The 23,724-nt window shown below is 34.2% G+C and overlaps 1 protein-coding gene and 1 pseudogene across 2 annotated transcripts; both read right to left on the minus strand.

Moving 5' to 3' along the window:
* Window positions 1-3,293: 3,293 nt before the first annotated feature.
* LOC120191833 lies at window positions 3,294-18,101 on the minus strand (annotated as a pseudogene).
* Window positions 18,102-19,894: 1,793 nt separating this feature from the next.
* On the minus strand, window positions 19,895-23,443 carry LOC120192065 (RGG repeats nuclear RNA binding protein A-like). 2 transcript variants are annotated; one of them, XR_005522754.1, is made up of 8 exons: window positions 22,993-23,443; window positions 22,111-22,408; window positions 21,962-22,027; window positions 21,667-21,799; window positions 21,080-21,238; window positions 20,941-20,994; window positions 20,053-20,410; window positions 19,895-20,018 (listed from the first exon to the last, which is right to left on the minus strand). XR_005522754.1 is itself a non-coding variant. In XM_039194920.1 (7 exons), exons 1-7 carry the CDS (start codon window positions 23,174-23,176, stop codon window positions 20,234-20,236), a joined length of 1,071 nt encoding a protein of 356 aa, XP_039050851.1. In that variant the 5' UTR covers window positions 23,177-23,443; the 3' UTR covers window positions 19,895-20,233. The 2 variants fall into 2 exon arrangements, 1 of the variants encoding a protein (XP_039050851.1); XM_039194920.1 differs by having other exon boundaries at window positions 19,895-20,410.
* Window positions 23,444-23,724: the final 281 nt, after the last annotated feature.

Genomic DNA, 23,724 nt, shown 5'->3' on the forward strand with positions numbered 1-23,724 from the left:
GCAAAGGGGATTAGAATATAAAAAATAGAATCTTTAGATGAAATTTTGTCGATTTTGAGTGGATTTCATAGAAAATCAATTTGAATAGGAGAAGAGAAAAAAAATAGTAAAATGTGAATATTTTGATACAATCTTGATGTGTGATACATGCACCACAAGGCTCATATCAAAGGAAGATGGACTAGATCTTCCAATTGATCTACACATCCAAACCTTGTAAAAGAAGCTTAGAACAACACTAGACTTGTGACTAGGGCTGAGCAACGAAATCGAGAAAATCGAAAAACCGACACGAATCGAGTAAAACGGTTCAGTTCGGTTCGGTTCGACCTTATACGGTTCAGTTTTTGGGTTGGTTTAAAGTCTCAATTCTATTGATTCGGTTCGGTTCGGGTTTTCCATATGAAACCCATTTGTTCCATATTGAACCGAATAGACAATTTTTTTTAAAAAATTTATAGTTTCAAGTGATTTTTTCATTGAAAAATCGATAAACCGAACCGAACCGAAAAAACTGAACCGTTAAAAAAACCGAACCGAACCGAAAAAATCGGTTTCGGTTTTTTAACCATTCGGTTTCGGTTTAAATTTTGAAAAACCGTTTATTTCGGTTCGGTTCAATTTTTGGTAAAAAACCAAACCGAACCGAATACACCCCTACTTGTGACGTCTTTTTGAATGAGGTTCATGTGTTATTTGGTCAACATGTCTTTTGGAGATACGATCGTCTTTTTGAATCACATCAATCCGATGTCAGAAACTAAAGATACATCCATTTTAGTGAAGATAACACATGCAAAAAGTCTTATACGGGATTTTGTAAATATTACGAATTATCAATATTTTTATTGATAATATAGGATGATGCATTATCTTTTAAAATTAGATTTATTATTTTATTAGGAATCTAGATCGAGTTAAAACATTATTATTAGTTTAATATTATTTTATTAGAAATTAGAATTAAAACATGTTTAGTTTATTATTATTTTATTCATTAGTTATTTAAGACTTTTAGAACTTCTCTCATATATAATATAAGAGAGGTTTCATTTAACTTTGTAAATCAGATTTCTTTTATTAATAATACAACGAGAGTTCGTTTTTGCAAGTGTTGATTGTCTTATGCCTTCGAAGCATTATTCATCATTAAGTTCTTTCAAGTTCTTCGTGAGAGCGATCTTCACACTCCAGTTTGCATTCTTATTTCGATTAGGAGGGTTGTTTAGAGTCGATTATCGAGTTTTCCCAGTCAGTTATGGCTAGGAGGGTTCGTAGGACAACTATCAATCCATCTTCATCATCACCATCATCGTCTCACGACAACTACATAACCATAGCCATCTTCACATACCAGGAGAAACTTTCAATTCGAGTTCTTTCATATTTTTAATTATCTTTTCGTAATTATTTTACCTATTTATCATCGTTATTATATTATTTTTCTAATCATAATCTTCTTGTTTGACTTCTAGCAATCTCCCCACTCAAGAAATCTTAGTTTGCCCGAGGAAACCCTAATTACATCCAATCCTATTCTTTGATTAAGTCTAGATCCCTAAACTTGATTCTTTGACTTCGAGCAACATTCATCACTCTGCTGCCATCCCCTATCAATGTGAATGACAACTATTGATTGACGATGATAATTAGAAGAATTGGTTTTTTCTACATAAAATGAGAAAGATAACGATTATATTATCAAGTCATTAATGATTTAGCGGTCCGATGATAAATAAAATAATTTTAGAAAATTAATAGTTAAATTTAAATATTTTATAATTTAATGACATCCTAATGTGGTTCTGTTAATACAAGAAAATATAGTTGTTAAGTTTATCCCAAGAAGGTGCAATTTGATGGCTGATTTTTTGGCTAAACAGGCAGCTGGTTCAGTTTCTGCCCAGGTGGAGGTTTAATATTAAGAGGAGATTGATGTTGTCTGGTGCAGTGCAGTGGGGATTACATTCTGTTTGCACTCTATGTTGCTGTCTGCTTTCAATCGTTTTAGCATGTTGCAGTTTGGGTAGTTATATTTAGATCTTGATGCAGCCTGTTGAGGCTTTGGATATGTTTCTTCGAACTCTTTTTTCTTCAATTAGGTTTAGGGAGGTTTTTTTTAACGAGGTCTATAATAATATTTTTCTTATATTATTTTCATTTTAATAATATTATTCCCTTTCCAACAAAAATCAAAATCATATAATTTTCTCATAGATTTTATTAATATTATAAAATTTTAATTCAAACACAAATAGTGGGGACTTGAAATCAAACATAAAAACCAGATGAATGAAACTAATCTGTGGAACACAATCCAACTCAAGCAGAAATCGGACTGAATATCTCGCAAAGTATAGCAACTAAACGAATGTGAGACAATACATGAAGCCAAACGTTGTCGGTTATGCATAGGCGAAGGGAAAAATCCAACAAATATGAAATCAATTTTGTTCGCTGGGGAGACGTGAAAGCTAGAGGATAAGCTAGCGAACACCACTGTCGGGAAATCGTTCCTTATTCAATTTTACGTTGAACGTCCTAATAGGTGGAACAGTCAAAGTGAATAATTGTGACAATGACATGTGACGAAAGTATCATAAGATTAAGTGAAAGAGAATGTCACGTCTTTGAAAGGTAGAAATATTAATTTCACGTCAATTTTTTTAAAATCTAGAGTTTAAAAATGATAGCATTGTACATTCTATCTGTAACATCATATATTGGTGTTCATTTTAAGACATTTTTAAATGTCCTAATCTTTAAACTTGACAACTTTTTAATGTCCTAATCTTTAAACTTGACAACTTTTCTTGAACTTGAATTTGTGATCAATTTTAACGACCTGACATCATGTGATTGTGTCACATTGTCAAGTTTAGGGACTAATGCGGATAAAAAGATTTAGAGACCAAATTAGAAAAAATTACCAAATTTAAGGACTAAATGTTACTTTATTCCTAAAATAAAAGCTGGAGCAATAATGACTCATTTGCATGCGTTTTTTCACTCTCTTTTATTCTATTTCTTAATCACTCAGCAAAACCAGACCAAAAGGGTATATATAAAGTTCATGTTTCCAAGTAGACAAAACTACATTTGCATATACATACCCTAGAAATGACCCACCATTTCTGCACTTCTTGAGCTTCTGTATATTACAATAATGTTGTAAACCTCTACAACCACCAAAATTCATCCCTCAACATTCCAAGTTTGAACAGGTCAAAGCAAAAGAGAAATCACGAAGCTCATTCACCGAAGGATTGCGGTATTCGGTGTGCAAAACATGTTTACACCACTCTGGGGATCTTGCTGAAGGAAACCCTTGTATAGTTATAGTAATGAATAATCACGTCTAGGGATGGACAAGATGTGGGGTGTGTGTTTGCCGGTTGCCCGAAACTTACGAGTCATGGTGCCAGTGGGAATGAGCCATTGGATGGCACATCCAGCAGCAAACATTGTTCAGAACTTCCATCGCTAGAATCAAGCGTGGTGCTACCATCATGCGGCAAGGCGAATCGGCTCCTTGGACTAATGAAAGAATCATTGTCTTCTTTGTTTTCATGAGTAACCTTCTTCATCGTCCTTCTGGGGACCTTTAAAGTCCTTTCTTCTGAAAAAAGAGAAAGCATAATATTCTTGAGCAAGATGCCAATGTAACTCGTATGATTAACTCTCAACCTTTTCTTCTTATGGCTTCATGTTATTAACGTTGCTTCTTCGAAACAGTTCAACGAGATTTGTTTCATATGGAGAAATAACAGCAGAGAAATATTCAAACCTGGGAAATTTTGGCATTGGCTGTCACGGGATCTCTTCATTGTCGTCACCAAATTATTCGATGCGATGGCATTTGGTCCTCTAGCAATTGCAGACTCTCCAATACTAATTTTACATTTCTGCAGCCAAAAAAATGCTAAAAATACTTGGGCATCCAGTGAGCAAACTAAGTTCATGTCATGATATTCTATTTAAGAAACCGATTCAAACCTTAAGTACATGACGACCTTCCACCGAATTGGATTTCGTCAAATTGAATAATAGTACGAGTCTTTTCAAAATCTTACAGTCTTCAGATTTCACTCCTGGGAGGGAGACATTAAAGACCCCTTCCTCTAGAAGTTTCTGGAAGTAACACAAGTTGTTCTTGAATTGAGGGCTTTCAAACATGTTTTCGAGACTGCAGTTGCAAGGACAACTATCAGTTATTACACATCATGTTTCCATCATTTGCCGTTATATAATCGGTGAATGTATTACATTATGTACAAAACATGAACTAAGATGATTTATTTTCCCCGTCTTGATGGAAAAGTAAAAAAGTTACCTATCCGGAAATTCGGCAAAGTCGAGTGGAGGTAGATACTGCAGCAACTGCTGCTGCTCCTTGTCTGTTAAACGTTTCACATACTCCTCAAAGTTGATAACATCCTGCTTGACGCAAAAACCTCATCACGTAATGGAAAATGAACATACGTGCTGCAACGAACATCGAGTTCTAAAGTGTTTCCGGAAAGAACAAAAATTAAAGAAAAAAACAAGGGAACTAACATTCAAATCTATGTTACACAGTGGTGAATGGGGACTTTCCAGCATTAGTGATTTTTCATGTTGAACAGTGTCACTGCCAAACGACTAAAAGAAAAAAAAATTATTAATCAACAATAAAGCACCATTCTCCAATTTCTCCACCATTTCAAAGCAACTATGCCTATAAGTACCCTGAAAAAATGCAAGGTCAAAGACATTAGTAATTCCTCGACTTGTTGTAGGAAATGTACCTTCTCCATTCCCAAAAATATATTATCTTAAAGTGGTCATGATAAAATTCCATAATATCCGAGTTAAAAAGACCGCATGTGATGTAAGGCTATCCAAACTTCTTCAATGATGGAGAAGTTGGCAGCCTTGTTTTTTCCCGATCTAGGAGAGACATCGAATGCTACACTTGAATTATAAGTATTCTGCACAAAGTAATGAAAGGAATGATTAATGGAATAAGAAATGAATGAAAGAAATGAATGAATGAAAGAAATGAATTTAAGAAGAAATAAGGAATATAATGGTTATCAAAGTGGGCTGCAAAATGATGAAGAAGTATCCTTCAATGGATCATGAATTGGCCTCCAATGATGTTGATGGACGTTGCTTCAATGATGAGTGAATGACGGCTTCAATGATGTTGATGGACGTTGGTTCAATGATGAGTGAAGGACGGCTTCAATGATGATGAAATGGTGATGGTGTTGGCGTGAAGATGTTGGTGATGGTAATGGATTAGAATAGTATCTTAAATAAGCCAAAGAAGAAGAAAAACTATAGAAAGCTTATCCCCGTTCTCTATAAACTTAACTAAAGGATGGTAGGATAGGATTTGAACCCTCTAGTTATAGAAATTAGGAACTCAAAGTATCAAGGAAAGGGATTGACGCCACAAACTTAGAAAGCTTGCTTAATCGATAAAGTTCTTAAAGAACTTGCAAGAGAGGAAATCTCACAAAGAGTTTATATTAATCAAAAGGGTTGTCTTGAATATACCTTGCACTAAATACAAAATGTATATAAGTTACAATGCTCAAGGTAATGAATAAGTAATAAGTAACATTCTAATATAACACATGATTCCATGTCTAATATAATAATGCAATTGATATGATAACATAAGTAAGGAATGTGTAACATATGCATGAAACAAGCTAATTAAAGATGTGACATGCATGAATATCATATAGGATACAAACATAGGGCAATATATGAATATTAAAGCATAGTTTAGAATGTCAAAGAATGCTTATAACACATATAAAGCATAAATGAGTAAATAAGTAATAAAATAAGGTAAGACTCCCTTAGAATTAGCAAGGTAGAACGTCAATAAAGTGATTATGTGTTGAAGAAGCTTGGTCATTGGTATGATCGCATCATACATTCATGAAGATTTATTCACTGAATTCATCATACATTCACCATTGACCATACATTGTATTTCCCTAAGGGATGAACATTCATCCATGAATGTTCAATCATTAAATCTTGTATGTGCATCCTAGACATACTTAGGGCTATAAATAGTTTAACTCTCATTTTGTATGAAATCAACTTTGTTTAATCAAAACTTGTGAGATTTTCGCTCTTTCTAGTTCTTTAAGAACTATATCGACTTATCAAGTGCTCTTGTGCTTGTGGCGTCACCTATGCTCTATCTACCTTGATACTTGTGGTTCCTATCTCTTTATAGATAGTAGGTCCAAGTCCTTTGTTACCATCCCTTAAAGAGATTTGTAAGACTGGGTCTTTGCTCATTGTAGCACTGGTTATTCCTTGGTCTTTCTAAGATATTATCCTCACCAACCATCATCTTCCATTTTCTTTCATAAACTTAACCATAACCATACCATCATTCCACCATACAAGTACTTCTCTAAATCCTTTCAAACATATAATCATCTTCATTTATTCCGCTACCATTTTTATCTTACCAACTTATTCATTCATACTTAACCATTTTTCTTTTAATTCTTCTTATTTCAGTAACATTTACTGCTTTCCTAGGTCCTACAATCAAAGTGCAAGTCTTACCTCACTAAGTGGAGTAGGGCGTGCTTGTATCATATGGTATTCAGAGCTATGGTGGAAGCAAGCAAGTTGTGAAGTATTGATTCAACGAATCAAGCAAAACAAAAAGGAAAAAGAAGTGCTATTCAAAAATCGTTGAAGAAACGTGTAAAAAGAAAGCAAAAGGAAAGACAAAATCAAAGCAAGAAAGAAAGAAAAAGCAAAGGTTGTTTCCTACATCAACAAGTGCCAACAAGCCTAAAGCTCTTTTCAACACTTTGATTGTGGCTAAAGAAGGTTGTTAGTGTCTTGTAGTAAGAACCCCTTTCCTTTTATCAATTTATTTCCTTTCTTATTAAGCCAACCTTTTACCATCTATTTGTTCTTTTTTTCCCTACCTAACATCATTTCGCAGCAAACGCCTAAGCACTTCATTTGAAGGTCTTGAGTTAGTTCTTTTAGAACTTAAAAAGAGAGAAATTAGTGGAAAAGGCATAAAGAGCGTGTGAGATCATAAGGGAAATTACAAGAGCCAAAAACATATTTCCGAGTGAAACACGAGTACTTGAGTGGAGTGACATCACAATTTTTTTTGGAGTGACCATGAGGTTTTGTTGTGTGAAATTTGGTAAGGTCATATTTTTCGCATTTCAATTTTTTTTATTAACAATGTTACTTGATCTTTCCTCTTCTCAAGCAATGGAGAACATTTAGCAAAGAGAGAATGCATTTCATACTCGTTGCCATGTAAATGGTATAGTATGTCTTGTAGCCATCGAAAGTGGAAGTTGTGTAAACCTTGCTAGCACATATATGGTAGAAAAGTTGGGGCTTACAACGATCAAACATTCCAGCCCATACGGATTGCAATGGTTAAACGACGAAGAAGAGTTGAAGGTCACTACTCCACTTGGTCATGTAAGACTTGCACTTTGATTGTAGGACCTAGGAAGGCAACAAGTGTTCCTGAAATAAGAAGAATTAAAAGAAAAATGGTTAAGTATGAATGAATAAGTTGGTAAGATAAAAATGATAGCGAAATAAATGAATATGCTTATATGTTTGAAAAGATTTAGAGAAGTATTTGTATGGTGGAATGATGGTATTGTTATGGTTAAGTTTATGAAAGAAGATGGAAGATGATGGTTGGTGAGGATAGTATCTTAGAAAGACCAAGAAAGAACCAATGCTACAATGAGCAAAGATCCAGCCTTACAAATCTCTCTAAGGGATGGTAACAAAGGACTTGGACCTATTATCTATAAAGAGATAGAAACCACAAGTATCAAGGTGGATAGAATATAGGTGACGCCACAAGCACAAGAGCACTTGATAAGTCTATAGAGTTCTTAAAGAACTAGAAAGAGAGAAAATCTCACAAGTTTTGATTAAACAAAGTTGGTTCCTTACAAAATGAAAGCTAAACTATTTATAGGCCTAAGTATGTCTAGGATGCACATACAAGATTTAATGATTGAACATTCATGGATGAATGTTCATCCCTTAGGGAAATACAATGTACGGTCAATGGTGAATTTATGATGAATTAAATGAATGAATAAATCTTCATGAATGTATCTTCATGGTTGAATTATTCCTCACATGTGTGAACATGTTGATTTGTATTCTATGGATGAATGTTCTTGAATGTATCTTGGCTGAAAATCTTCCCCCTTGTGTGAACATGACTATTTGGCTTCTTGCATGATTATGCATGAATGTGTGAACTTAAAAGCCTTTGAAAGAAACCTTGCACCTTCTCAAAAATGTTCTGATTCATTTTAATATTATTTTCTCATCCATGAATGTTTCCATTAATGCCTCTCATGCATAAATCCTTTGAAGGAGATGAATGGCTGCAAATCCCGTATTTATTTCAAGCCTACATTATCTTTAGTAATCTGGCCATATCTTGAGCTCCCAATATCGGATTGATACAATTCAAAGTTCGTTGGAAAGCTAAGAGATAGGGGATTAAATGTTAAGAAGACTTTATTACCCAAAGATTCTTGTAGCATGTTTAAAAGTGGCGATCAATCTGAATGACATACAATGTTCATTGGTGATACAAGCACTTGGACCTACTATCCATAAAGAGATAGGAACCACAAGTATCAAGGTGGATAAAATATAGGTGACGCCACAAGAACAAGAGCACTTGATAAGTTGATATAGTTCTTTTAGAACTTAAAAAGATAGAAATGAGTGGAAAAAGGCATAAAGAGAATGTGAGATCAGAAGGGAAATTACAAGAGCCAAAAACATATTTCCAAGTGGAACACGAGTACTTGAGTGGAGTGACATCACAATTTTTTTAAAGTGACCTTGATGTTTTGTTGTGTGAAATTTGGTAAGGTCCTATTTTTCACATTTCAATTTTTTTTTATTAACAATGTTACTTGATCTTTCCTCTTCCAAAGCAATGGAGAACATTCAGTAAAGAGAGAATACATTTCATACTCGTTTCCATGTAAATGGTAAAGTATGTCTTATAGCCATTGAAAGTGGAAGTTGTGTAAACCTTGCTAGCACATATATGGTAGAAAAGTTGGGGCTTACAACGATCAAACATTCCAGCCCAAACAAATTGCAATGGTTAAACGACAAAGAATAGTTGAAGGTCACTAAACAAGTACTTATACCGTTCTCAATCGGATGATACAAAGATGAAGTATTATGTGATGTTGTTCCCATGAATTCAAGCCATCTTCTTTTCGGTCGACCTTGGCAATTTGATAAATGAGCAACACATAATTGCTTTACCAATCACTTCTCATTCATCCATAATGAAAAGAAGATCACCTTGGTGCCAATGTTGCCAAATCAAGTGCATGAAGACCAAACCCAACTGAAGAAAAACATTGAAGAACATCGTGAGAGAACCAAGACATTTGGAGTTGAAAATGAGAGAGTGATTTTACGTGAGAAGGCCATTGGAGTAATAAAAAATGAGAGTAAGAGCATCAAGAGTGAAGATGAGTGTGTTGTAAAACATGAGAGTGAGATTGAAGAGAGAATTCAAAACAAACATGATCATGAGAGAAAAAATGTGAGGAGAATAAAGTTTTACTTTATACTAATCAATCTTTTCTTCATATTCTTACATTTGATTTGCAGGTTATTCCAAAGGCTATACCATTGCAAATTGATGAACCCATATTTGTCCATTGAAGTTCCAAAGGTTGTGACATTTGGTATTCTAAAGCATGTGCTCTTTGACATTCGAAGTACATTCACTTCATATTCAATATCCAATGAACCTTATGAAAGAGAAGTTTCAACGAACCAAATTCCATTCACGAACCTTAATGAATCATGTACATTCATTCACATTGTTTATGATGTTTCATGTTCTAACTTATTTCTATTTTGCAGCACATTGAATCATTTACGTGGAAGTGTTCTTGCTTGTGATCATCAATTCAAGGAAAAGAAAATAGCATCATCCAACTATTCAATATTCATAATATGGAAGGGTACAAAGACTAAAGTTGGCGTGACTTACCTACTCGAAGGATTCAAAGAAACTCATGCATACCCTAATAGGCATAATGATCTTCATTCATCCTTTATTACGCCAATGGATCAATCAATGATAGAAGCCTTCGATTTTAGGACAAATCCTTCTAAACAAGGGGGATGATGCGATCATACCAAGGACCAAACTTCTTCAACACATAATCACATCATGGACGTTCTACCTTGCTAATTCTAAGGGAGTCTTACCTTATTTGATTACTTATCTACTCATTTATGCTTTATATGTGTAACAAACATTCTATGACATTCTAAAATATGCTTGAATATTCAAATATTTCCCTATGTTTGCATCAAATATGATATTCATGCATGTCATATCTTTAATTAGCTTGTTTCATGCATATGTTACACATTCCTTACTTATGTTATCATATCAATTGCATTATTATATTAGACATGGAATCATGTGTTACATTAGAATGTTACTTATTACTTATTCATTACCTTGAGCATTGTAACTTATATACATTTTTTATTTAGTGCAAGGTATATTCAAGGAAATCCAATGGACAGTGTACGTCAGTCAGATTGATCGCCACTTTTGAACATGTTACAAGCATCTTTGGGTGATGAAGTCTTCTTAATATTTAATCCCCTATATCTTATCTTTCCAACTAACTTTGAATTGTATCAATATGATATTGAGAGCTCAAGATATGGCCAGATTACTGGAGACAATGTAGGCTTGAAATATATACAGGATTTACAACCATTCATCTCCTTCAAAGGATTTATGCATGAGAGGCATTAATGAAAACATGCATGGACGAGAAAATAATATTAAAATGAATCAGCACATTTTTTAGAAGGTGCAAGGTTTCATTCAAAGGCTTTTAAGTTCATCCATTTATGCATATTCATGCATATTCATGCAAGAAGCCAAATAGTCATGTTCACACAAGGGGGAAGATTTTCAGCCAAGATACATTCATGAACATTCATCCATAGAATACAAATCAACATGTTCACACATGGGAGGAATGATTCAACCATGAAGATACATTCATGAAGATTTATTCATTTAATTCATCATACATTCTCCATTGACCGTACATTGTATTTCCCTAAGGGATGAACATTCATCCATGAATGTTCAATCATTAAATCTTGTATGTGCATCCTAGACATACTTAGTCCTATAAATAATTTAGCTTTCATTTTGTACGGAACCAACTTTGTTTAATTAAAACTTGTGATATTTTCTCTCTTTTTAGTTCTTTAAGAACTATATCAACTTATCAAGTGCTCTTGTGCTTGTGGTGTCACCTATATTCTATCCACCTTGATACTTGTGGTTCCTATCTCTTTATAGATAGTAGGTCCAAGTCCCTTGTTACCATCCCTTAGAGAGATTTGTAAGACTGGGTCTTTGCTCATTGTAGCACTGGTTCTTCCTTGGTCTTTCTAAGATACTATCCTCACTAACCATCATCTTCCATTTTCTTTAATAAACTTAACCATAACCATACCATCATTCCACCATACAAATATTTCTCTAAATCCTTTCAAACATATCATCATCTTCATTTATTTCGCTGCCATTTTTATCTTACCAACTTATTCATTCATACTTAACCATTTTTCTTTTAGTTCTTCTTATTTCAGGAACACTTTCTGCCTTCCTAGGTCCTACAATCAAAGTGCAAGTCTTACCTCACTAAGTGGAGTAGGGCGTGCTTGTATCATATGGTATTCAGAGCTAAGGTGGAAACAAGCAAGTTGTGAAGTATTGATTCAACGAATCAAGCAAAACAAAAAGGAAAAAGAAGTGTTATTCAAAAATCGTTGAAGAAACGTGTAAAAAGAAAGCAAAAGGAAAGACAAAATCAAAGCAAGAAAGAAAGAAAAAGCAAAGGTTGTTTCATACATCAACAAGTGCCAACAAGCCTAAAGCTCTTTTCAACACTTTGATTGTGGCTAGGGAAGGTTGTTAGTGTCTTGTAGTAAGAACCCCTTTCCTTTTATCAATTTATTTCCTTTCTTCTTAAGCCAACCTTTTACCATCTATTTGTTCTTTTTTTTCCTACCTAACATCATTTTGCAGCAAACGCCTAAGCACTTCATTTGAAGGTCTTAAGTTAGTTCTTTTAGAACTTAAAAAGGGAGAAACGAGTGAAAAAGGCATAAAGATCGTGTGAGATCAGAAGGGGAATTATAAAAGCCAAAAACATATTTTCAAGTGAAACACGAGTGCTTGAGTGGAGTGACATCACAATTTTTTTTAGAGTGACCGTGAGGTTTTGTTGTGTGAAATTTGGTAAGGTCCTATTTTTCACATTTCAATTTTTTACTAACAATGTTACTTGATCTTTCCTCTTCCCAAGCAATGGAGAACATTCAGCAAAGAGATAATGTATTTCATACTCGTTGCCATGTAAATGGTAAAGTATGTCTTGTAGCCATTGATAGCATATATGGTAGAAAAGTTGGGGCTTACAACGATCAAACATTCCAGCCCATATGAATTGCAATGGTTAAACGATGGAGAAGAGTTGAAGGTCACTAAACAAGTACTTATACCATTCTCAATCAGAAGATACAAAGATTAAGTATTGTGTGATGTTGTTCCCATGAATTTAAGCCATCTCCTTTTCAGTCGAACTTGGCAGTTTGATAAACGAGCAACACATAATTGCTTCACCAATCACTTCTCATTCATCCATAATGAAAAGAAGATCACCTTGGTGCCAATGTTGCCAAATCAAGTGCATGAAGACCAAACTCAACTAAAGAAAAAACATTGAAGAACATCGTGAGAAAACCAATACATTTGGAGTTGAAAATGAGAGTGTGATTTTACGTGAGAAGGCCATTGGAGTAATCGAAAATGAGAGTAAACGCATTAAGAGTGAAGATGAGTGTGTTGTAAAATATGAGAGTGAGGTTGAAGAGAGAAATCAAAACAAACTTGAGCATGAGAGAAAAGAATGTGAGGAGAAGGAAGTTTTACTTTCTACTAATCAATGTTTTCTTCATATTCTTACATTTGATTTGCAGGTTATTCCAAAGGTCATACCATTGCAAATTGATGAACCACATTTGTCCATTGAAGTTCCAAAGGTTTTAACATTTGGTATTCTAAAGCATGTGCTCTTTGACATTCGAAGTACATTCACTTCATATTCAATATCCAATGAACCTTATGAAAAGGAAGTTTCAACGAACCAAATTCCATTCATGAACCTTAATGAATCTTGTACGTTCATTCACATTGTTAATGATGATTCATGTTCTAACTTATTTCTATTTTGTAGCACATTGAATCATTTACGTGGAAGTTTTCTTGCTTGTGATCATCAATTCAAGGAAAAGAAAAGAGCATTATCCAACTATTCAAGATTCATAATGTGGAAGGGTACAAAGACTAAAGTTAGCGTGACTTACCTACTCGAAGGATTCAAAGAAACTCATGCATACCCTAATAGGCATAATGATCTTCATTCATCCTTTATTACACCAATAGATCAATCAATGATAGAAGCCTTCGATTTGAGGACAAATCGATCTAAAAAATGGGGGGTGATGCAATCATACCAAGGACCAAACTTCTTCAACACATAATCACTTCATGGACGTTCTACCTTGCTAATTCTAAGGGAGTTTTACATTATTTTATTACTTATTTACTCATTTATGCTTTATATGTGTTATAAGCATTCTTTGGCATTCTAAACTATGCTTGAATATTCATATATTGCCCTATGTTTGTATCCTATATGATATTCATGCATGTCACATCTTTAATTAGCTTGTTTCATGCATATGTTACACATTCCTTACTTATGTTATCATATCAATTGCATTATTATATTAGACATGGAATCATGTGTTACATTAGAATGTTACTTATTACATATTCATTACCTTGAGCATTGTGACTTATATACATTTTGTATTTAGTGCAAGGTATATTCAAGGCAATCTAATGGACAGTGTACGTAAGTCAGATTGATCACCACTTTTGAACATGTTACAAGCATCTTTGGGTGATGAAGTCTTCTTAACATTTAATCCCCTATCTCTTAGATTTCCAAAGAACTTTGAATTGTATCAATACGATATTGGGAGCTCAAGATATGCTCAGATTATTGAAGACAATACAAGCTAGAAATAAATACGGGATTTTCAACCATTCATCTCCTTCAAAGGATTTATGCATGAGAGGCATTAATGGAAACATGCATGGACGAGAAAAGAATATTAAAATGAATCAACACATTTTTTAGAAGGTGCAAGGTTTTATTCAAAGGCTTTTAAGTTCATCAATTCATGCATATTCATGCAAGAAGCCAAATAGTCATGTTCACACAAGGGAGAAGATTTTCAGCCAAGATACATTCATGAACATTCATCCATAGAAGACAAATCAACATGTTCACACATGGGAGGAAGGATTCAACCATGAAGATACATTCATGAATATTTATTCATTTAATTCATCATACATTCACCATTGACCGTACATTGTATTTCCTAAGGGATGAACATTCATCCATGAATGTTCATTCATTAAATCTTGTATGTGCATCCTAGACATACATAGGCCTATAAATAGTTTAGCTTTCATTTTGTAAAGAACCAACTTTGTTTTATGATACGAGCACGCCCTACTCCACTTGGTGAGGTAAGACTTGCACTTTGATTGTAGGACCTAGGAAGGCAGCAAGTGTTCCTGAAATAAGAATAATTAAAAGAAAAATGGTTAAGTATGAGTGAATAAGTTGGTAAGATAAAAATGGCAGCGGAATAAATGAAGATGATGATATGTTTAAAAGGATTTAGAGAAGTCTTTGTAAGGTGGATTGATGGTATGGTTATGGTTAAGATTATGAAAGAAAATGGAAGATGATGGTTGGTGAGGATAGTATCTGAGAAAGACCAAGGAAGAACCATTGCTACAATGAGCAAAGACTCAACCTTACAAACCTCTCTAAGGGATGGTAACAAAGGACTTGGACCTACTATCTATAAAGAGATAAGAACCACAAATATCAAGGTGGATAGAATATAGGTGACGCCACAAGCACAAGAGAACAAGAAGCTTTCATTTTCAGCCATAATATCCGAGTTAAAAAGACCGCACGGTACACTCTTCACCTAGTTTCGTAACCGGCAGATTCGGTTGCTACTTTTAAAATATTACAGTGAAAAGATGTACCTCTTACGTTGCTCAGGCTGCATCCCTTGTCCAGATGTCCTAGCCTTTTCGGCTTCATGTCCTGAAATGTTGATGCCCTTGCTATCATTATAAGCTGGGAAGCTTGAACAATGTGAATAGGCGTCGTTCACTGAATATTGTTTGTTTTCAACTGAAATGGAGCTATCTTCTGATTTCTCTTCTCGATCTATGGAGCTTGGATGTCTAATTAGAACACTTCCATGTCCAAATTCAAAAGAAACCATTGGTGTTTCACTCTCAAGAAGCAAATCCTGTTCAGAAGATCCAGAGAAATATGAGGACTGTTGTTCGTGTAAAATGCTATATAAATCTTTTGCAAGTTTCTCGACTGGAGATGGCTTTGGACGATTTACGAATGTTCTTTTCTTAGAAGGTACCGTTGAGTCCCACACATTAGATTGAGCAGGCCCTGGAGAAAGACAAAGAGAAGACAACTTATATCAGTATTTAAGACCATTCTTGAACTACAAACATTCAAGTAGAATGAAGCCATTGGGCATTGGAATCAGCCAAGATGAAGCTATCAACGAAGATAAAATACGAGGATGAAAAAGGAACAACCAAGATGGACTGAGATATTCCATTGAATTTACAATGAGTTCTCATTCCTTAAAAAATATCAATTTACTCTCATGCAGTAAAACTCAAACTAGCACCGAGGAACACTGCTGACATAGTGTCCAACCTGTCAAGTCATTGGCATCTGCACCGCCAAATTGGGCACAGCTTTCAGAATTAGATATGGCTGATTCAGAACTTGACCTGTTACTTGTATCCTCGTCCACGAACTTACGGAACCCTTGGTTATAATCAGAGGCAACTGCTGTATCATAACTCGACTTTCTTTTCAGAAGTTTCACTTCTTCGTTCTTATTTATAGACATGCTCTTCATTCCAGAATCCCTATGATCCTCAAAATCATCAGGTTCAACCCGAGAGTGAAGTGGGGTATAGTTTGAAAGTGTCCCTTTAGTTCTCCACCGTGAACCACAAGCATTGCACAATACTGGCTTCTCGGGAGGTCCATTGCGCCAAAGAGGAGTGCCTAACACAGTGCATTGTTGTTAGTATATATAAAGATATTATAATTTGATAATGCTTATGACAAGAGCTTTGAAGGGACAAAACATTGAGGTGCGAAAAAAGGGCAAAGATTGTAGTATATTATTGGCCGAGTTTTAAGAGAAAAAACACCATCACATAAATCTTCTTCACAATATGGTCAATAGGATAGGCATCATTAGCCTATCGAGGACGGACAAGAGTAAGAACCAAAAACAAGATGAACTTGCATTCGTCCTCAAAAGCTGACATTTAACAACAACATTTTAAGCACTTAACGTTGGAAGCAATTCCTTGAACAAATTCAGATTTGATGCTCTTCTCCTCAGCAAGGCAATAGCTTCCATTTACACTTGTAGTTGACATAAAGTTACACTCGTATCAATGACCAGAAAAATTAGAATATAGCTGAAACAAGTTGAATTGCAATAGTTGTTGTAAACATACTGAGTTCTAAGGCTAATAAACATTTTGAGTGCTTGAAGAATGATGCAATGAATTCAACCTTGGAAGCCATTTAGAGTGTTTAAATGCTGAGGTTGAACCATTTAAAGGCTTATGAGGGGCAAACGATGAACTTCAAACAAAATTGGAAGTTACAAAACAATGGTTTAAAATGAATGCAGTTCTTGAAAGCTGGTTTTACATTTCCAGTCTGATGGAGGTCGGCATTCATTATCAACAACGATCAAGAAATCATTTACTGCTAGCATCAAACTACTTGCTCTCATTAGCATTCAATTCTAAACAAGAGCTTATACAAAAAAAGAGAAAATATCAATTGCAAGTGCAACTATAAAGAAGTGGAAACGCAAAAACAATGATATATTTAAGAGGACTGAATATATTTAAGAGAAAATACCAATTGCAAGTGCAACTATAAAGAAGTGGAAACTCAAACAATGCTGCAATGAATTCGAATTGAATCGAAGAGGACTGAGGTTTGACTTGATATATTAAACTTACAAATATCTATGGAGCAATGGATAAGCAACACAAATTCAATGTTGAATCTGAAAATACAAGAATTCAACAACATAGGCTCTGTACTTGCACATAATTCACACAAATAAAAAAACTCAAGTTCAAAGCTTTACATGGAATAAGAAAAAGGATCCATCTTGTTCAAAATCCTCATAAAAAACATAATTAACAAAAAGAACAACAAACTTATCATCTTTAACCATCATGTAATATTTTCTCCTTCCTTGCATACAGTTATTTCCTTACAAATTCCAGTGGGAAAATCATTTATTCAAGCACATAAAAGCATACAAAAAGAAGAAGAAGAAAAGAATACTGATATATAGAAAATGGTTGAACATCTACATAAAATTCCAGGACACAAAATTCCTTTTCCTTTGTAAACTTTATATCCAAAAGTTAACTGGAGAATCAAGAACTCACTTGTAACTCCACAATGATAGCAAGGTCCATGCCTGCCCATGTCTCTTTCTTTTGCTCAAGAAAGATAAATTAGAAAGAAAAAAAGGAAATAATTGAAAATAACAAGAGACTAAAAATTGAAACCTTGTATATATATATGATTGGTTTCTTCAAGCTTTATATAAGAGCAAACAAGATTGTTCTGAAACAGCCCAGAAAGCTAGTTTAATTAGCAGAATGAAGAAAAAGCCAACAAATGAAAAGTACCCACAAGAGTTTTTATTTCATTTCTATCTGTCCAATAAACAAAAATCTAAGGAAAAAATGGAAAATTTCAGAGAGATTGGTATATGAAGTTGGAATTTGTACATTGAGATGGAGATCTTAAGGAAAAGAAAAGAGGAAGGAATCTATTAAATGGGCTGTGAAAAGCAGAAAGTGGAAATGGAGAAAGAATGAGATAATAGCTTTGTGTGTTTCTTTGTAATTTGCAGCAAAAATGTTCTTTCTTTTGTATTTATTTATTTTTGTGTGTATATTGACATTTTAATTAATAAAATCCTTAGCGGAAGATTCACTCATTCACGATCAAATATGTGATACGAGTTGATCTAAATTAATTAAAACAAAGTCTTAAAGAATCGAAAAGGTAACAAAAAAAAACTAATAAAAGATTAAAATTTTAAATTATTGAAAGAAGGATAAGGGAATATTGTTACATATATCCTTTTGAGGCCTTTTTCAACTTTGTTGATTTTCATTGAATAATTTTTCTCACAAAATCATAATTTTTGAAATAAATTATTATTAGATATGTTGATTTTTATTCGAGTTTAAGAATAAATTTAAATTTAATTAAATATAGTTTTATCATTAAAAGTCCATAACGTGAATTTAAAATAATATGACTTGAGATTGACATAAACGGAGAATAATTTGAATCCAAAACGATTCTAACAAGTACTCTAAAGTGACTTGAATTCAAATAGATTGTATTTTAAAAAAAATGATAAAAAAATTAATTTATAACTTGTAAGTTATGATTATTATTTTGAGTTAATTGCGTCAAATACTCTTAAACTATACATAATCTCGATTGATTCAAAATTTTAAAACATTCTAATTAAATTCTCTAACTGTTAATATTGTTTTAATCAAATTCTTCTATTAATCTGATAATATGTTTGAGCATTAAATATCAACACACACTGAGGAAGATGTTTAAAATACACACATCAAATTTTAAACACGTGTATATACTACGTGGACACTTTTAAATATAACATATTAAAAAAATAATTTATATCAATAAGATTATTCTTTTAACATATTGGATCTATAAAGTAGGTAGACACTATTTAAAATTTGATTCGCATGCTTAGTTATGCTCCATGTCATATCCTCTATCTGTTATTATTAGACTAACAAAATTGATCCCAGTTTTTAAACGTTTCAGTTTCATCCCAAACTATACCTATATATCATATATAATCACATCCCTTGTTATTAAACCAAATTATGTTATATGTTTGAAAAACATAAATTAAGTTAAATTGTGGTTAAAACCATTTCATATTTCGATAAATTTAAAAATGAAATTAAAATATTCAAAAGTTTGAAGATCAATTTAAAAAGAGGAACATAGTCTAGGGATAAAATTAAAGTGTTCAAAATTTAAGAATTAATTTAAAATGAAAGTCATAATTTGAGAATGAGATTACGGGCCAATTTAAAATGAGTTATAACTTGAGCACATATTATGCAATTAACTCAAATTGTATTCAAAATCTAAAGAGATTTCCAAGTATATTCACAATATGTTTTAAAATAGAAGGGAGAGTACATTGGCATTGCAAAGATCTTCACAAATATTCTGCATTTATACAATGAAAGTCGACAAAAGGTACTGATGGGATACATTTTGTTTTGAAAATGTGCACTAACCGATACCACCTGCAGGCCGAAGACCGGGCACACAACATTCCGGCATCGATGAAGACCTGACACACAACATTCCAGCATCGATAATTCCATCGCCACCACAGGTAGGCAGAAAATGGGGACCTTTGTTAAGTGCAAAGGTGCGACATACAACACAATTAGCAACAAGATATTTTAATGCCATTTAATCTTCCCTTACATTTGCAAACATAAAAAACAACCCTATTGAAGCCAGGAGAAAACTCAAATCGTCAGCAAATAGAGATTTAAAAAGATAACATGAATGCCATGTCTCAAACTCGGACAGGACCGACTACACCGTCTTAACCTAAATAGAATCAAAACTGAACTGATGCAGCTATTTCTCAGTCGTAATAATGAACTGTCTTCTAATTTTAACCAAAAATAGTAAAACAAAACAAAGTATGTATGCTTGCATGTCAGGAAAAGGGCAAATTATCTAAATTTACACTCGAAAAACAGTAAAGGTTTGCAGCTCCTGACTATCGAAAGATCACAATGAATTCCCAAGAGAAAACCATTGCGATTGCAACGGTGGGGTACTCATTTGCCACCCAATGAAGGGAAGTGCCCAGGGTCTTCGATTGAGGGGGCTGACGCATTGCTTATTGTATTGCCTCCATATCCACCTCTAGGACCGCGGCCGCGGCCTCGACCACGCCCAGGTCCATAGTACCTCTCCCCTTCAGCTGGCTTCAAGAACTCATTAATGCTGACAGACTACACCAAAACAACATTCATGCATAGTTATAATAAGAATAGAATGTGAAATGCATGATCAGCACCAATAACGGGGATTATGGCAGACAATGCAAAGATACCACTTCAAATATCCATCGAATATTGCAAAAGTTTTCAAGTTTTCACATAATATGCAATTATATCACAGTAAGAGAATATTAGCTGGCCCATACACATGGTTTTGCAGATTCATTTTCATGTTGCTTAACAACCATTACCCCGTTAAACGAACAGAGAGTGTCCTCAATCAGTTACCATTAATGCCAAATTAGTTCAAACTCATTGCATTGCCAAAGGAATATAGACCACGACAAGGGGACAGTGAATTAAGACCCGAACTCCGACGATGCATTCATACTTCATTAAACAAAATGAATAGCTATTACTTCATAACGCCCAGTCAAGTTACAAAGGTCAGAAAGCATACAAAGAACACTTAATGAAAAATGCAAGACTCGTCTATCCCAAATCAGCTAATGAGCAATAACAGGTAACAAAAACATGCAAACCTTTTTGACTTTTTCTTCTTTATCAGCATCTTTGCGCTTGTCCTTTTCAGAACCCTATAAACCAAAAGCTAAATCAATATACCAGTATAAATTAAATATATGAAACCATACAAAACAAAAAGAAGCTAAGAATTCTTGCCAGTTTAATAAAGATGTCATCATTGCTCTTCTTGTTGGAAAGTTGCTGCATGGACTCAAACACTTTGGTATCAACTTTCCTTTCTTCACTCGTCTTGAGGGCAAGCAGAGCCTTCCTCTTCTCCTCCAGAATCTTCTCATATTCTTCTAAGGTCATCTCCTATAATTTTAGAAAGAATTACAACATTAATATAAAGCAAGTCTCACTAACAAAAGCAAACGAAGATCCAATCTAAGTTGATTCAGCATTACAAATCAAAATCATTGAACATAAAATTTACCCAACATTTCAGAAACAACATAATTTCATCTCAACACATATTACATAGTTTTAATTACAGCTAGACCACCGATGCCATGCACTTTGAAAGGACTAGAAAAATACTAATAGAAGCGATGTTATTTGACACATGGTCCATAAATTAAGTAAATATATTTCAATAGACGACTAAGACAGTTTTAAAAGAAGATATCTCAATACATGCTGCTCTCTAATCACTAAATTTCGGGGAAACAAAGAAATAGTTTTGTTGCCCCTACCCACATCTCCACAAAGCAAACGCATTAACTGTGAAAAAGAAAAACTACCTTATTTTCAGGCTCCTTCTCCTCAGCTTCATTTGCAGTATTCTCCTTGCTAGCATCCACAGCATCCTCGTCTCCAGGCTGCTTCTCAGTGCCAATGTTCTTTTCATTCTCAGGGACATTGTCTCCTCTCTCCCTTATTTTGGGCCAAAATAACATATACATATATATATATATATATATATGCAGATGAGTTCACATAACAAAATAAGTATGTATGTACAGTGCATAATTACAAAAAGTGCTTTGCTGTGAAAGAAAATATGTTTGTTAAGAGATTGGCAAAACAGATACTTACGGGTCAACTTCATCAGTAGGGCTACCCCAATTACCACGTCCAGCGCCATCACGTTTGAACTCATTCCTGGTTATGCTTACAGTCAGATAAACAATGTGATGAATGACAAAAGAAAACAATGTAAATTAAAATAACAAAATAATACTAACCCGCGTCCAGTCCCACTATGGCGATCATACATCCTGCGAGGACGTTCCCGTTCTCCAGATTCTTCATCATTAAAACCACCATGGCGACCGCCACGGAAGGAACCTCGAGGGCCACCATAGCCACCACGCCTTTCAGTTTGCTTCCTTTCTTCTCCCTCTTCAGAGGGTTGGTACCCTCCAGAAAATGCATTGGAGTTATCACCGACATTGGAATCGCGATTGAACCCTCTGCCACCATATCCACGTCCACCACCACCACGGCCTCCTCCACGTCCAGACTCATTCCTTGCCTCTCTCACTGCATAAAAGGCAAACATGAGGGAAAATGATGCAAGATAAACGAGTAGCACACTACACTTCAAGGTGCTTGTCAATAAACCAAAAAATGTAAGCAAAACCTAAGGCAAGGGTAAACAATAGAACCATATCATCCATGATAAATCACATAATGAACTTCAACATAAAGTCTAAACTTCACAGAAGAAATCGATGGAATTTATAGCAAGACAACCTGAATCAATAGAGTTTAACAATGTGTTACTTTTGCCTCATTTTCAATATCAAAACCCATACAACTTCACAATCGACTTAACCGAAAGATTTGCTCTAACGACAGAATAAAAAACTAAAAAATTTAACAATCTTCATAAATAAGTGAACGCGACATAAGATCAGATCTAATGACAGATAAGAATATGCAGAAGTGTCTGTCGTTTTACTTCAATTTTCAATCAAATAAACATCCATACATCAACCCCACAACCAATCACAATCTGAAATAGCACATGAAATCCAAAACCCAAGAATCTTATTCATTTTCTGGACATTACATTCAAAATAGAGCATGGAATCAAACGGATTTGTGACCCAAAAAAAAGTTACCAGCTTGAGCAGGAGGAAGTTGCTTGCTGGGGAGCTTCGCAGACTTAGCCGGCTGAGCTTGAACCGGGGCCGAACCAGGAGCTTTCTTAGGCTTTTCAAGCTTCTGCTGCTCGGCAGCGGCAATAACCAAACTTGGGTCCTCCGTATCATCATCCAAGAGATCGAAAGGGTTCTGGGTTGCCATTGGTTAATTAAAAGAAAATGATTGAAAATATTTTAGCTTTTAAGTTTTAAAAAAACGAAATAGCCACCGAGAGAGTGCTATTGTATGATTAAAGCCATAGAAGTGAATATAAATGAAAAATGAGGAAGATCTAAGGTTGGTGTTTGGGAGATAAGAAAACTGAGAGAAAATCGAGAGGGATCGCAAAACCCTAGCCAATGCGGCAGAGAACTGAGAATGAGGCTAAACCTAATCTTAAAAACCCCAATTGGTTTTGTTACTGTGTGGGCGAGTTCATTTTAAGACTTGAGCATTTTGATTGATAACTGGTAAGAAAGACAGGATGACATAGACTTGACATTTTGGTTGATAATAACAAAGTTTTTTAATCTCGTTTTCGTCTTACAACGCTTAAATATTAATTTAAATTATTTTAATTGAAGATTATATAGATTTATGGGAAACTTTTTTAAAAATATGATAATATTTATTATTATTTAAAAAATGATATTTCTTAATTAAATTAGTATCCAATTAATTAATTAATAATATTGACCTAATAAAAAATA

This window comes from Hibiscus syriacus, unplaced genomic scaffold, assembly GCF_006381635.1.
Source record: "Hibiscus syriacus cultivar Baekdansim isolate YM2019G1 unplaced genomic scaffold, ASM638163v2 tig00116971_pilon, whole genome shotgun sequence".
In the NCBI taxonomy this organism is placed as follows: domain Eukaryota; kingdom Viridiplantae; phylum Streptophyta; class Magnoliopsida; order Malvales; family Malvaceae; genus Hibiscus; species Hibiscus syriacus.